This window comes from Orycteropus afer, unplaced genomic scaffold (genome assembly GCF_000298275.1).
Source record: "Orycteropus afer afer isolate SDZICR_OR568_19922 unplaced genomic scaffold, OryAfe1.0 scaffold00185, whole genome shotgun sequence".
NCBI lineage: Eukaryota > Metazoa > Chordata > Mammalia > Tubulidentata > Orycteropodidae > Orycteropus > Orycteropus afer.
In genome coordinates, this window is record NW_006921772.1 from 1,828,761 (window position 1) to 1,842,539 (window position 13,779).

At 36.8% G+C, this 13,779-nt stretch overlaps 1 protein-coding gene across 1 annotated transcript in view; it reads left to right on the top strand.

Annotated features, from left to right (window-relative positions):
* Window positions 1-13,779, top strand: part of SLC12A2 (solute carrier family 12 member 2) — a 193,953-nt gene that overhangs the window by 136,694 nt on the left and 43,480 nt on the right. Inside the window, exons 16-18 of the mRNA XM_007947455.2 lie at window positions 2,002-2,113; window positions 3,644-3,784; window positions 13,275-13,381. Coding sequence (XP_007945646.1) covers window positions 2,002-2,113; window positions 3,644-3,784; window positions 13,275-13,381 — 360 coding nt within the window. The remainder of the gene's footprint in view (window positions 1-2,001; window positions 2,114-3,643; window positions 3,785-13,274; window positions 13,382-13,779) is intronic.

The window sequence follows — 13,779 nt, forward strand, 5'->3', positions numbered from 1 at the left end:
TCTTGGTTTTTTTTTGGGGGGGGGGTGTCTATCCTGCTTGGGGTTCGTTGGAATTCCTGAATGGATATATTCTCATCTTTCATCATATCAGGGAAGTTCTCCTCCAACAAATCTTGGACAATTTTCTCTGTGATTTTATTTGTCTCTTCCTGTTCAGGAATTCCGATGGCACGTAGGTTATTCCTTTTGATGGTATCCCACGTGAACCATAGGCTTTCTTCATTTTGCTTTGATCTCTTTACTGATTGATCCCTTTCCAAAGAAGTATTCAAGTATTTGTCTTCAGTCTCATTAATTCTGTCTTCCATTGCATCAGTTCTACTCTTTTGCCCTTCCAATGTGTTAACTGTTTCTAACAATTTAGTATTAATCTCCTGGATTTCTATTTATAGATTTAGAATCATTTCTAATTTTTCATTTATTTTTTCATTTTGTTCTTGTATTTTCTTCCAAAATTCTTCTAGGGTTTTGTCTGTGTTTTCCTTGGTCTGTCTGTCAAGCCTTTGAAAATACCTAAATATAACTCTCTTGAATTCTTTATCAGAGAGTTCCAATGCTGCTTCTTCCTTAGGGATGTGTTCGGGTCTGTATCCTGATCCCTTGTTTCTCCTGCTTTATCTTGCTTTTTTGTGTGGACTGTGATGCTCTGTTGTCTCCGAAGCATTGTGGCATTTTTGTGTGTGTATTTAATTGGTGATTATATGTTGGAGTGACTTGCCCACAATTTTCGTTTTCTTTTGTTTTGTTTGTATATTATCTGTACAGGCAGGGTACTTTGCTGTGCTTCTCTATTCACTAGTTGACAGCACTTATACACTCACCACCTGTCTCCTTTCCTGTTGTCAGCCTCTCATATGTCCTTGCCAACCTTGGCAAACAGAGCCTGTTCTTAGGCCCTGGAATTCAAATGAGAATGCTATTACTTTAAAATCCAAAATGGTTGCCACTTGTAAAGATTTAAAATGGTTGCACCCTCAGTCACTTTAAATATCCAAAATGGCTGCAACGTGTAAGCAATCAAAATGGCTGCACCCTCCGGACAGTAGAAAGTCCACAGCTCAGGTTGTCTCCCTCCTTGCTGTTTCCTTTCCTAGTCATAGGCCACCAGAGCAGTTGTCCCTGCAGCCCTTAGTGACCGGGACTGATCTTTAGGTCAATTCTTGGGTCCCACACCACTTGGAAATATTCAGGCTGTTGGTCTTGTCAGAGTAGCTGACAGTCCGCAGCTCTGACCGTGCCTGTACTCATTGTTTTCATTCAGGTTTTTCTACTAGTTGGTGCCTAATGCACTTCTGTATAGTTCCTTTCAAAACTCAGGTTCCAGGATTATCTTCTGTATCTCTGTCAATTGGTTTTTCTTTTCTTTGTCGAAGAGGGTCTATGTCACTTGTCTGCCTCTTCCTCCATGTTACTGGAAGTCCTGGCTCTACCATTGTTAATTAGTATTTAAACTTTTAGGTCAAGATTTTTCTTCATCTTAGGTGGTTTTACTCATATGACAGCAGTCATTTAAGTAAAATTAGATTACAGGTGGCTGATATCACAAAGTAGAAGTAATTGTAGTATGATCAAGGTAAGAAGTGAAGTGACCTGCTTTGAATATGAAAGGCAAGGCCATGTTTTCTGGAAGTTTTGCAAGTTCTCTGAAAGAACTGGAATGTTACCTTTAGAAGATTAAAAGTTGTTCCCTGTTTTTCAAATAGCATTGTAATTTCCTTTTTTAATACCTAACAGGATCTTGATTTATAATATTACCTATTATTTTAGAGGGACATTTGGCATGGTGTTTGTTCCAGGTGGGTTTGTTTCTGTATTTTTCAGGTACAGAGAAGGCCTGGTTAAAAGTCATCCTATTCAGTGAGAATTTTATGGCTTTGGTCTTCAGCATAGTTGCATAAAAAGGTTCTAGTGTAATTCTTTATTTTTAGAGAAATGACTTGAGATTGTTATTGTTACCAAAAGAACTTCTCTAATTTTTTTTCCTTTTTATTTTTAAATTAGGCCACAGTGTCTTGTTATGACAGGTGCTCCAAACTCACGACCAGCTTTACTTCATCTAGTTCATGATTTCACAAAAAATGTTGGTTTGATGATCTGTGGTCATGTACATATGGTGAGTGTTAACTTATTTTTTCCTATAGTAAAAGTATTTTTCACTTTGCCTCTAACTTATAATAAATAGAGCTTTCTAGATCTGAAATAACTTGACAAGATAAAAGCTGTTTTTTTTAGTAGAGTTATTTTCTTGAGAATGTTTTTACTTCTAAATTGTATCAAAAAAAATTGTTTTAATTTTCAAGTTGTTGAACTTGTTATTCTTTTCATGTAGATTTTAGCAGTCCGTATTGCCTTTGTAGAACAGCTTGACTGTGAGAAAAGTTCATGATGAAATTTAGTATTTTGTTTTTTGTTATTGATACTCCTCATAAAATCCAAAGAATATAAGGAACATTTACTTACCAGAAAAAAAGCTAGAGATAGGCAAAACATGATAAATATCTAGAAAGGGAAATAAAACTTCTCTAGTATGTAGGAAAGCAGGTGAATCCTGAATTTCCGCGTTCAAACGTTGAAAATTGCTCTTTAATTTTTTTTTTTTTTAATCTAAAGTAAAAAATATTTTAAATAGTGGTAAACTATCTTTTACTGAAAAGTGGTTTTCATATTTTGTTGTTGGGCAAAGATGCTGGGTGATAAATGACCTGCTCTGCATAAGAAGTGTTGTTACTTGTATGTTAAACTAGATGTTCTCCTAAGCTCTGTTGTTCATCTTGTTCTGGTACTAGAAATGTGTGCTGTATGCGCCATGCCGGGACCTTTGTTAGTGTTGCTCATCCACTTGTGTATTGACAAAGATAAGGCTGTGTGTGTGTAGGCTGGAGGTGGATGGAAAGCAGAGTAAGACAGAGTCCCACTTGAAATATGAAGTTTTCCAGTTTGTCTTCAGGCTCATAAGTTGGGGCCTTGAAAATAAGAAATTACAAATGTGGAACAGTTTCCCTCCTAGGACAGAGAAATTTTATTTCTTCTTCTGTTTAGGGTATGCTCTTAAACCTAATTTTAGATTTTTGTTTTATACATTTTTATGTATTGCTTGCAGTGATCAAAATAGGACTTCAAGTTACAGAGCTGCTATTATTTTTTGTTTAACATAGTTATGAAGCAAACACTTTTGTATTATATAGCTTGTTTTGAATTTCTGTGATAGTTTTAGGTGATTGAGAATTGATAATTCAGACATTTTGAGCAAATAAAAAACGAGTTAGTAAACATTCTAGAAAAACAGAAGGCTTTTATATTTCTCTTGTGCAATCTCTTCTCCATTTTCAGTAATTCCTAATTTCTCTCATTTAATTAGTATCTAAAATTTTAACTTAAATTTTTAAGTCTGTCTTTCCTCCTTTTTTCCTTCTACTAGCATTTCCTGTTGCCTTGACTACACCATCAGCCGTATCTGTACACAATGTTAAGGATTAGAAAGAATTCCCTGAGGCAGATATAAAATTCTGTTATTCTGTCTCCCATCCCACGCATTTAGGCACCTTATTTCAAGCCAGTATAACAGGATAATTTTTATAAATGTGAAATAGATTACCTTTCAATTAAAGATAATATTTATATTTTTATTTCATATATTAAAAAGGGCCCTCGAAGACAAGCCATGAAAGAGATGTCCATTGATCAAGCCAGATATCAGCGATGGCTTATTAAAAACAAAATGAAGGCATTTTATGCTCCAGTACATGCAGATGACTTGAGAGAAGGTGCCCAGTATTTGATGCAGGTAAATGTGTTATGTATATCAAGTACCTTTACTTTAACTGTGTATAAACATTAAAATACTTTTTGACTTGAGGTTCCATTGTTCATATTAACATCATGAAAAATACTTTTTAATCTCTTTTATTAAAGTAGACTACTAAGATTTGTATAATTTGAGAGCTAAGGGACCAGAGAAATAGTGTACTGAATGACTAAAATGAAAATCCTGTTTGTGAATTCTCTTAGCCTGTTGCTTTCCTTTCTCAGATAGTTCCTATTCCCTCCCTGCTACACTCATTATTTTCTTATAAGACTGTTAAATAATGGCAGTCCTTATTATTAATTTTTTTAAAAGTTCTTGTTCCTTATATTTCTCACTATTCATTTTCTAGTACTAAATTTAGACTTAATTTCAGTTTTGTATATGGTTTTGTGTCCAGATTGTGGGATTTGGAATCTGATCTAGGTTTAAATTTCCACTTTCTTACTGTGAATTGTTTGACTGAATGAGTTAACTTCTCAGAACCTGTTTCCTCAGCCTTAAAGGTTACAGGGAGAAACAAATGGCTTGAAGCAGTCCAACTTATTTTTACAGGAACCCCTTTGAAAAGGAAACTAAACCAGACCCTGTTCAGTCTGTTAATTGAGGAACTGCTGAGATAAATTAGAAGTCTGAAGTCTTGTCTTCCTGGTTACTAATTATTATCACAAGCATTTATCATTAAACCAGCATTTAACTTTCTAGTCTCTGCAACAACAATTATGGACATTCATGAATAACTGCTTTTCTCTGAGCGACTAAAATATATGTTTCAAGGAGGAGGTGTTTTCAGTAAGACTTCTTTAACACACATGATGTTTTATGGAAACTGTGGAAGCATTACCACTAATTGATTAGCTACTTTGATCAGAATTTTTTTTTTTTTTAAATAAAGTTTTATTGTATTTTCAGTGAAAGTTTAGACAGCAAAGTAAGTCCCCATTTAACAGTCTCAATACATATTGTTCAGTTACATTGGTTATATTTTTCACATTGTGTCAACATTCTTGTTATTTCCATTGGTTGTTCCATTTCCATTAATCTATCTTCCCTGCCCCCCTTTGCTTTCTCATCTTTGCTTTAGGTGAGTGTTGACCATTTGGTCTCACATGTTGTTGTTGTTATGTGCCATAGATGATTGATTTTTTTAATACAGGAGTACTGTACTTATAGGTGGTGGTGGTTATTTTATGAGCCGATCTATTTCTTAGCTGAAACATAACCTCTGCTGATGGTTTCAGTTTATAATTTGAAGGTTATTATAGGATGATAGTCTCAGGGGTTTCCCTGATCTCCACCCATCCAGATTTTTTGCAGATTCTGCATTCTTTCGTGTTGCATAGTATTCCATTGTTTGTATGTACCATAGTCTGGTTATCCATTCCTCTGTTGATGAGCACTTAGGTTGTTTCCACCTCTTTGCTATTGTGAATGGTGCTACAGTGACCACGGGAGTGCATATAGCTATTTGTGTCCTGGCTCTCACTTCTTCAGGATTTATACCTAGTAACGAGATTGCTGGGTCAAATCCTATTTCTATTGCCAACATTTGAAAGAATTGGAATACCAATTTCCACAGTGGTTGTATCATTTGACAGTCCCCCCAGCAGTGTAGGAGAGTCCCAGTCTCCACATTCTCCCCAGAATTTGTTATTTTCTGTTTTCTTGAACTTAGCTATTTGTGCTGCAATGAGATGATATCTCATTGTTGTTTTGATTTGCATCTCTCTCATGGCTAATGATTGCAAACATTTCTTTCTTTTTCTTCTTTTTTAGTTTTTATTATCATTTGGGTGAAAGTTTATAGTGCAATTTCATTTTCCATACATTAGTTCATACACATTTTGTTTCATGATATTGGCTGCAATTCTCCACGATGTAACAGCTCTCTTCCCACTTCTTCTATTGTTACCTCTTCCCTGTGTCCTTCCCTCCCATGTACTCCTGCCCTTCAAGCTGTCTCTGTTGGCTGGGATTTTGTTGAAGATTTTTATAGAGAGATATTGGTCTGTAGTTCTCCTTTTTAGTGGTGTCTTTGCCTGGTTTTGCTATCAGGGTTATGGTTGCTTCATAAAATGAATAAGGGAGGATTCCATCTTTTTCTTTGTTCTAGAATAGTTTGAGTAGCATTGGTGTCCGCTAGTCTCTAAATATTTGGTAGAAATCTCCAGTGAAACTGTCTGGGCCAGGACTTTTTTTTTTTTTATTGTGATTTGGGTGAAAATTTACAGAGCAAATTCACTTTCCATCCAGCAGTTCACATACACTTTGTCTCATGACATTGACCACAATTTACCACAATGCAACAGCTCCCCTCCCACTTTCTCCCCATAGTTACCTCTTCCCTGTCTGCATCCCTCCATGCACGCTGCCCCTTGAGCTGTCTCCCTGTGCATAAGCAGCCCTTCCTTCTCCCATGATTGTTCTCTCCAAGGAGTGTATCTATCTCAGGTAAATGTTCAACTCATATGCCTGTCTTTTGTTTGGCTGGAAGCCACAGGTGTGGGTTCATTTCCAGACCTGAGGGGCAGCTAGGGGCCATAGTCTCAGTAGTTCCACCAGGCTCTGTCAGACCAGCAAACCTGGTCCCCCCCACCCCAAATGATTTTGAGTTTTGTCCTGCATTGCTCTCTCTCTATCCAGGATCTCCTACATAGATTCCCCTCCGAGTAGTTGACAGTGGTAGCCAGGCCACATCTAGTTCTGGTCTCATAGTCATATAGAGTATTGGCTCTGCAGATTGTATGGTGTACCAGTCGCTAGGACTAATTGTTTCCATGAATCTTTGGTTTTCTTCATTCTTCTTTGCTCAGGATGAGGAGAGACCCATCGTTATATCTAGATGGCTGCTTGCAAGCTTTTAAGATACCAGATGCTACTTGGCCAAAGTGGGAGGTGGAACAATGTTTTGTGTAGTATGTTATGCCAGTTGAGCTTGATGTTCCCAGCGACTATGGTCCCGAGCCCACAGGTTCAACTGCTCAGTCCCTCTGGGTAGCTGGTTGTGACCAAGAAGTGACTACAACCTTGTCCCTTGTCAGCTCTACTATACACTTGGGAATTCAGATCACACAAATACACTTATAGGACCATTGTCTGCCAACCCTATGTGTAGTCTTGGGTACACTCCCACTTCATAGGCATTTGACCTAATAGTTCAGCCTGTCCGCCCATCTATCCACCCGTATACCCATGTTTGTGGGCCAGGACTTTTTTGCTGGTAATTTTTTTTATGACATTAAATTTCTTCTTTTGTTATGAGTCTGTTAAAAATTTCTACCTCAGTGCAGTGTAGTAAATTACTTTGTGTGGCTTTTCTACCCATAAGTCGTTGTAAACTCGAAGGTGGGATTTGCTATGAGCAACTGAGGAGCTCCTGATTGCTGAAGGTGTCCACCTGGAGTATTTCTGTTGGGAGTGGCACAAAACAATGTTCTGGGAGGTGCCCACTCTCTCTCAGGTGCTTAGAGTTCTGATGCTGTAATTGGCTAGTTTGACCACCCTGCGGGCTCTAAAGGAGACCTCCTGGAGGCAGAACTCTCTCTGACTGCTGGTTGAAGAAGACGTGCTGCTGAAAGAGACCCGGGCTCCTGAGACACGCATTGCTGGGAAAGAGATGCAAGAGACATGCATCACTGAGTGAGACACCGAGGGACCAGCACTGCTGGGAAAGAGACTGTGAGAGACTCTTGGCTGAGGGACGGTGGGCTGGGAGAGAGACTGAGCGTTCTTCCTGAACTTGAGTTGTAGCCTGGTGCTTCCCTAATAAACCCTGTAATCTGTGAGTTTTGTGTGGCCACTGCAGCGAATTATCGAACCCAGGAGAGAGGTGGTTGTTGCTTTGGAAGGAACAGTTGGTGAAAGGGCTGGAGGGAGACAGCATGTTTGGCCTGGCAGTAATAGGCCTTGGGTTACTGCTGGTAATCCTGCCTTCCTCTTGTGAGATTAGAGGAGGTCAGAACATGTGGCCTCCTTGCTGTTTTAGCACTCAGTCTGTGTTAGTTTAAGTAAGTAGTATCTTTCCCAAAACCTGTCCATTTCTTCTATGTTTTCAAATTTGACAGAGTAAAGTTTTTCATAGTATCCTAATATTAACCCTTTTTTCTGTTGCTTGTCTTGTGACGTTGGTCCATTTTTTTTTTTTTCTATGTTATTTCTTATTCATGTTATTTGCGTCTTTTCCTTCTTTATCTTTGTTAAGTTTGCCAGTGGTTTGTCGATTTTTATTAATCTTTTTAAAAAACCAACTTCTAGTCTTGTAGATTTTTTTTCTATTGTCTATTTTCTATTTTGTTTATTTCTGCTTGAATATTTATTTATTTTTCTGCTGGTAACTGTAGGCTTATTTCACTGCTCTTTTTCTACTTGTTGGAGATGTTGGATTAAAGTGTTGATTTTGGCTCTTTCTTCTTTTTTGATGTGTGTATTTAGTGCTATAAATTGGCCTCTGATCATTGCTTTTGCTGTGTTCCAAAGATTTTGGTATGTTGTATTTCCATTCTTGTTTGAGTCAAGGAAATTTTTAATTTCCTTCTTTATTCTATTACTAGTAGGAGCTCTGCTGGCACAGTGCCTAAGGCATTTGACGGCTAACCAGAAGGTTGTTGGTTCAAACCCACCAGCCACTCCACAGAAGGAAGATGGGGCAGCCTACTTCCATGAAGATTTGCTGCCTTGAAAACCCAAAGGGGATCGCTGAATTGGAATCAACTTGATGGCAGTGGGTTTGGGAATTACCCAGTGCCTTTTAAAGGAGGGTGTTAATTCATTTTCTATGTGTTTGCTCTTTTTCCATTGATCTTCCTATTGTTGATTTCTAGTTTTATAGCATTGTGATCTGAGAAGATGCTTTGCAGTATTTCAATGTTTTTAAATTTATTGAGGCTTGCTTTGTGGTCTGACATGGTCTGTTCTGGAGAGTGTTCCATGTGTGTTTTAAAAGAATGTATATTGTACTGCGGTTGGGTGAAGTGCTCTATAAATGTCTATAAGGTCAATTTGGTGGCCTGCATTGTTTAGTTTTTTTGTGTCCTTGTTGAATTTCTTTCCATTTGTTCTCTTTCATTATATGTTGTATGACTATGCTTTGGAGTCATCTGTCTGGCTTTTCAGTTCTTTTTAAGTCTGACTTATTTATTTTGAAGTTCTTTTATTGGGTGTGTAGATATTTATTATGGTTATATCCTCTTGTTCAGTTCATCCTTTAAATATTATATAATGTCCTTCCTTGTCTCTTATGATGTTTTTTGTCTTAAAGTCTGTTTCATCAGAAATTAGTATTTCCACTCTTGCTCTTTTTCATTACCATTTGCTTGATAAATGTCTTTCTCCAACGTTTGTTTTTAAGTCTCTTTTTGTCTTTGTGTCTAAGGTGCATCTCTCGTGGACAATATATTGATGGGTCATGTTTTCTTATCTTGTCTACAACTCTCCATCTCTTGAGTGGTACATTTAATCCATATATATTCAGCGTAATCATCAATAAGTATGAATTTGTTGTTATCCATACATTATGTGTTTTTTCATGGTGTTGCTGTTTTCTTTGTTCCATGTAATTTTCTGTGCGGAGCTAATTTTATTTACAAATTGTGTTATCATTTCCTTTGTTGTTATTGTTTTAGTATTGGGTAAGTATTTGTGCCTCTCTATTTTATTTTGATGCAAAGGTTTATTAGTTTTATTTGAAGTTACTCTGTGATCTATTATTTTCTTCCCAAGTTTAGAACAGTCTGTTCTATCTCTCAGTTGTCTTGACTTCTTCACCATTTAGAAGTTCCATACCTACACTATTTGTTCCCGCTTTTGGGTTTGTAGCTGTCTTTACTTCACAACTGATAGCGCTTTTTCTGTTTTCAGTCTTGTAAACTAATTTTACTCTGGATACTTTTATTACTGTGTTGGTTTTTAGGTTATGTCATCATGTGTGTTTATCATGGTTGTTATCTATTGTTTTTGGTTCTCTGTCTGAAGGACTCTCTTTTATCTCTTTTTTAACAAATTCCTTTAATTTTTGTTCATCTGGAAATGTCCTAATTTTACCATTATCTTTGAAGGACAATTTTCCTGGATATATAATTCTTGGTTGGCAGTTTTTTTTCTTTCAGGGTTTTATATAAATCATCCCATTGCCTGCATGGTTTCTGCTGAGAAACCAATACTCAGTCTTATTGGTTGCCCTTTGTAGGTAACCTTTTGTTTTACCTGTGCTGCTTTGAGAATTCTTTCTTTTTCTTGGTTTTGGTGAATGTGATTATTATGTCTTGATGATTTTCTTTTGGGGTCTATTCTGTTTGGGGTTTGTTGAACTTCTTGAATGGATATCTTCTTGTCTTTCATCATTTTAGGAAAATTCTCTTTCAACAAATCTTTGACAATTTTCTTTGTGGGTTTTTTTTTTTAATCTCTTCCTGCTCTGGAATTCCAATTATATGTAAGTTATTTCTCTTGATGGTCTCCTACATGAATGTTAGGTTTTCTTAATTTTCTTTACCCATTCAAATTGTTATCTGTTTCTGAAATCATAGTATTAATCTTATTTGTTATTTTTGTATTGTTTCTATTTTTTTTTTTTTTTTTGGTCTATTTCTCAGTTTGTTCTTATATTGTCTTCCTAAATTGGTTTAGAATTTTGTCTGTGTTTTCCTTAATTTTGTCAATGTTTTCCTTGTTCTGTCTCTCAGTCCATTGAAGGTACTTAAATATGATTCTTTTGAATTCCAATTCTGGTTCTTAAGTAGATTTTCTGGATCTGTATCCTGGTCCCTTGTTTGTACTATTTTATGTTGCTTCTTTATGTGGATTGGGATGGTCACTTATCTCTGAGACATTGTAATGTTGTTGTATTTATATTTAATTTGGTGATTGTATGTTGGTGTGATTCACCTAAGATTATTTATTTATTTATTTTGTTTAGAAAGGTGAGTTGGGTACTATGCTCCTCTCTTGGCTAGTTCGTAGCACTTAAACACTCACCACCTGTCTCCTAGTGGGTACCTCACTAGGTATCTCCTAGTGATAGAGAAGGAGAGTATGTGCCCTGATCTCTGTTAGATTTCTTGAAGAGACATTGAGGGTGAGTTGGGCTAGTATTGGCTGCCACCTCTCGTTGGTCAGTTGGTGCTGAAGCAAGTCATGGCCCTTATTCAGTGGGTGGGGCTGTAGGATGTGTGAGTGTGGTTGCGTCATGTGGTCATGGTTGCTGTCTCCCATTCAGAACAAAATAAATAAACCCACCAAAAAAATAAAAACAAGAGAATAAAAAACACATAAACAGGAACAATTGAAAAAATAAATAAGCAAAGCAATAAATGAGAAGAAAAATTTTGAAATAGTAAAAATAAAAGATGAAAGATAAAGAAGAATAAAACCTCAATATGTGGGGAGGGTGGAATAAGAGAAAAGAGCGAGAGTAAAAGAATAAAAAAGGAAAAATGAGGAAACTGCAAAAAGAAAAACAAGGAATGGGAAGAATCAAAAGAAAAAGAGAGGAACCGGGAGAAGGAAAGGGAAAAAAGAACCGGGGAAGGGCAAATAAATAAATAAAGGACAAGGAAACAGAATAATTTAAAAACAACCAAAAACAAAATTGGGGTGGGGGTCAGGGCACCCAGGCTCTATCAGTGCATACAGACAGGGAATTCTTGCTGGTCCAAAAAGAGAGTAGAGGTAGGGGATGGCCACACCTCCATTCACCAAGAAGGTGTGGGAATTAAGAGTAAGAAGGGGATTATTGCACCTTTCTAATCATCAACCTCCAGTGTGGCTGTCCTCAGCAATCAGCCTATTCTTAGGTTACTGCCCAGATTGGAATGCCACTTGCACATATGCAAAATGGCTGTGCTCTGAGGGCCAACAGTCCACATCTCAGTTTATCTCCTTATTTGCTCTTTTCCTTTCTACTTGTTAACCACCAGTGCAGTTGCCCATGCTGTCCTTGGCAAGCAGAAAACCCATACGTAGGTTGCTTCCTGGATCAGAACACCACTTTGTTAATATTCAAATTGTATTCTCAGAACAGCTGACAGTCTGCAGTTCCATTTGTCTCCTTATTCACAGTTTTCATTCAGGTTCTTCAACTAGTTGGTATTTAATCCACTTCTTTATCCTTCCCTTCAAAGCTCAGGGTTCCAAGATTATCTTCTGTATCTGTTTTAATTGGTTTCTTGTTTCTTTGTTGAAGAGGCTCTGTGTAGCTTGTCTGCCTATTCTACCATCTTGCTGGAAACCCCAATTCCCCCTCCCCTTATATATATGCTGTGCTGTGTGGTAATGGCCTACCTTAAAAAAAAAAAAAGATTAGTTTTTTTTTCTGTCTTTTTGAAATAAGGTGATATTTTTATAGTGAGTGAAATTAATCTGATTTTTGAAAGAAACATCCTTTGGATGGAACATTTTGAAAATGGATTTGGGCTTTACAGGTGTGATGGTTGTGTGTCAGCTTGGTTGGGCCATGGTTTTGAGTGGCTGGGCAGCTGGATGGAATTATTTCCTGTGATGAGTTTGTAATCACTTCCATGGTAGAATCTGATGTGATTAGCTAAGTAGTTGCCCTTGGGGTGTGGACTGCTTCCAGTATCTATGGAGAAACTTTGGGAAAGATCTTGGGCCATTGGCACATCCATATACTGCGTTTAGCTGAGTCTTCATTTCAGTGGCCTGCCATATTGCTTGCCAGTCTTGGGATTGTTCCTGGAATTGAACTGGTGGCCTGCTGTGTTGTCTGCTAATCTTGGAGCTGTACCATTTTACTCATTGGTCTTGGGTTTGTCAGCCTCAGTAGCCAGAAGCTGCATGAGTCCCAAAAAGCCTTCAGCTCTAGTGGGCCTAGAACAAGAGACAGAGCTGAAGCTGAAGCCCAGTGTCAGTTGGCCTTCATCCAATCCCTAGAGAGCACTTTGAACTTGAACCTTTAGCCTCCCAAGCTATAAGAGAATAATAAATCCTTGTTTGTTGAAACTATCCACTTGTGGTACATCTGTTATAGCAGCACTGGAGAACCACGACAACAAAATTGGGTTATTTCTTTTGTTCCCTAATTATCCCAAGTATTTAGGAATGTGTGGTACATGGTTGTCAATTGAAAAGTATTTGAATTAATTAATCTTTCACGAAAATCATTATTAAGTATGGCATCTATAATAACTTATGTATGCACACAATTTTGGAAATAGAATTTTCTACCACATTTTTAAAATTTATGAGATTTCGTTGAACTGTTGAAAACATTTGTTAAGTATGTTAGACTGCAGTCAGATTGGCTTGATTGTTGGAACAACTGGGGATGCACATTAGCCAGATTTCACCAGAAATACTAAAAAAAATTTAATTATTTATTTTATTTTTGGATATTCAAAAAATTTAGCTAATAAATGTCCATAAGATTAAAATGTTTAAAGACTGTTAGAAACATTTTGTCATTTAAAAAACATTTTGTTGTTTATTTCTTTAAATTTATATTTGTCCTATATTTTAGGCTGCTGGTCTTGGTCGTATGAAACCAAACACACTTGTCCTTGGATTTAAGAAAGATTGGTTACAAGCAGATATGAGGGATGTGGATATGTATATAAATTTATTTCAGTAAGTACCCATTTAATTAACCTGGTTGGTTGGTCACAAAATGTTTATTTTGAAAGCTTTAGCTTGTTTTTGAATCCTGTTTCTCATATAGTAGAAACATAAGAATGAAAAGGATCACAGTGGTCATCTGCCATCTAAATTGATGATGTAATAACAATTTATTTTTTAAAATTAATCTGCATCTCTTTATACATACACACAGATATACATAATGTATGTATATTATGACTTCACATTTAAGTTAGTACACTTTCTTCTATTTCTTCAGTTGCTCCTCAGCCAAGTTCCCAAATATCGTCAGACTAGGCTGAGGGAAGGGCATTTCCTTCACTTATACCAACCTTTTCCTGCTAATTTTGAAGTCAATCATTTGGTTCATCCATTAAGTTGTTTACATT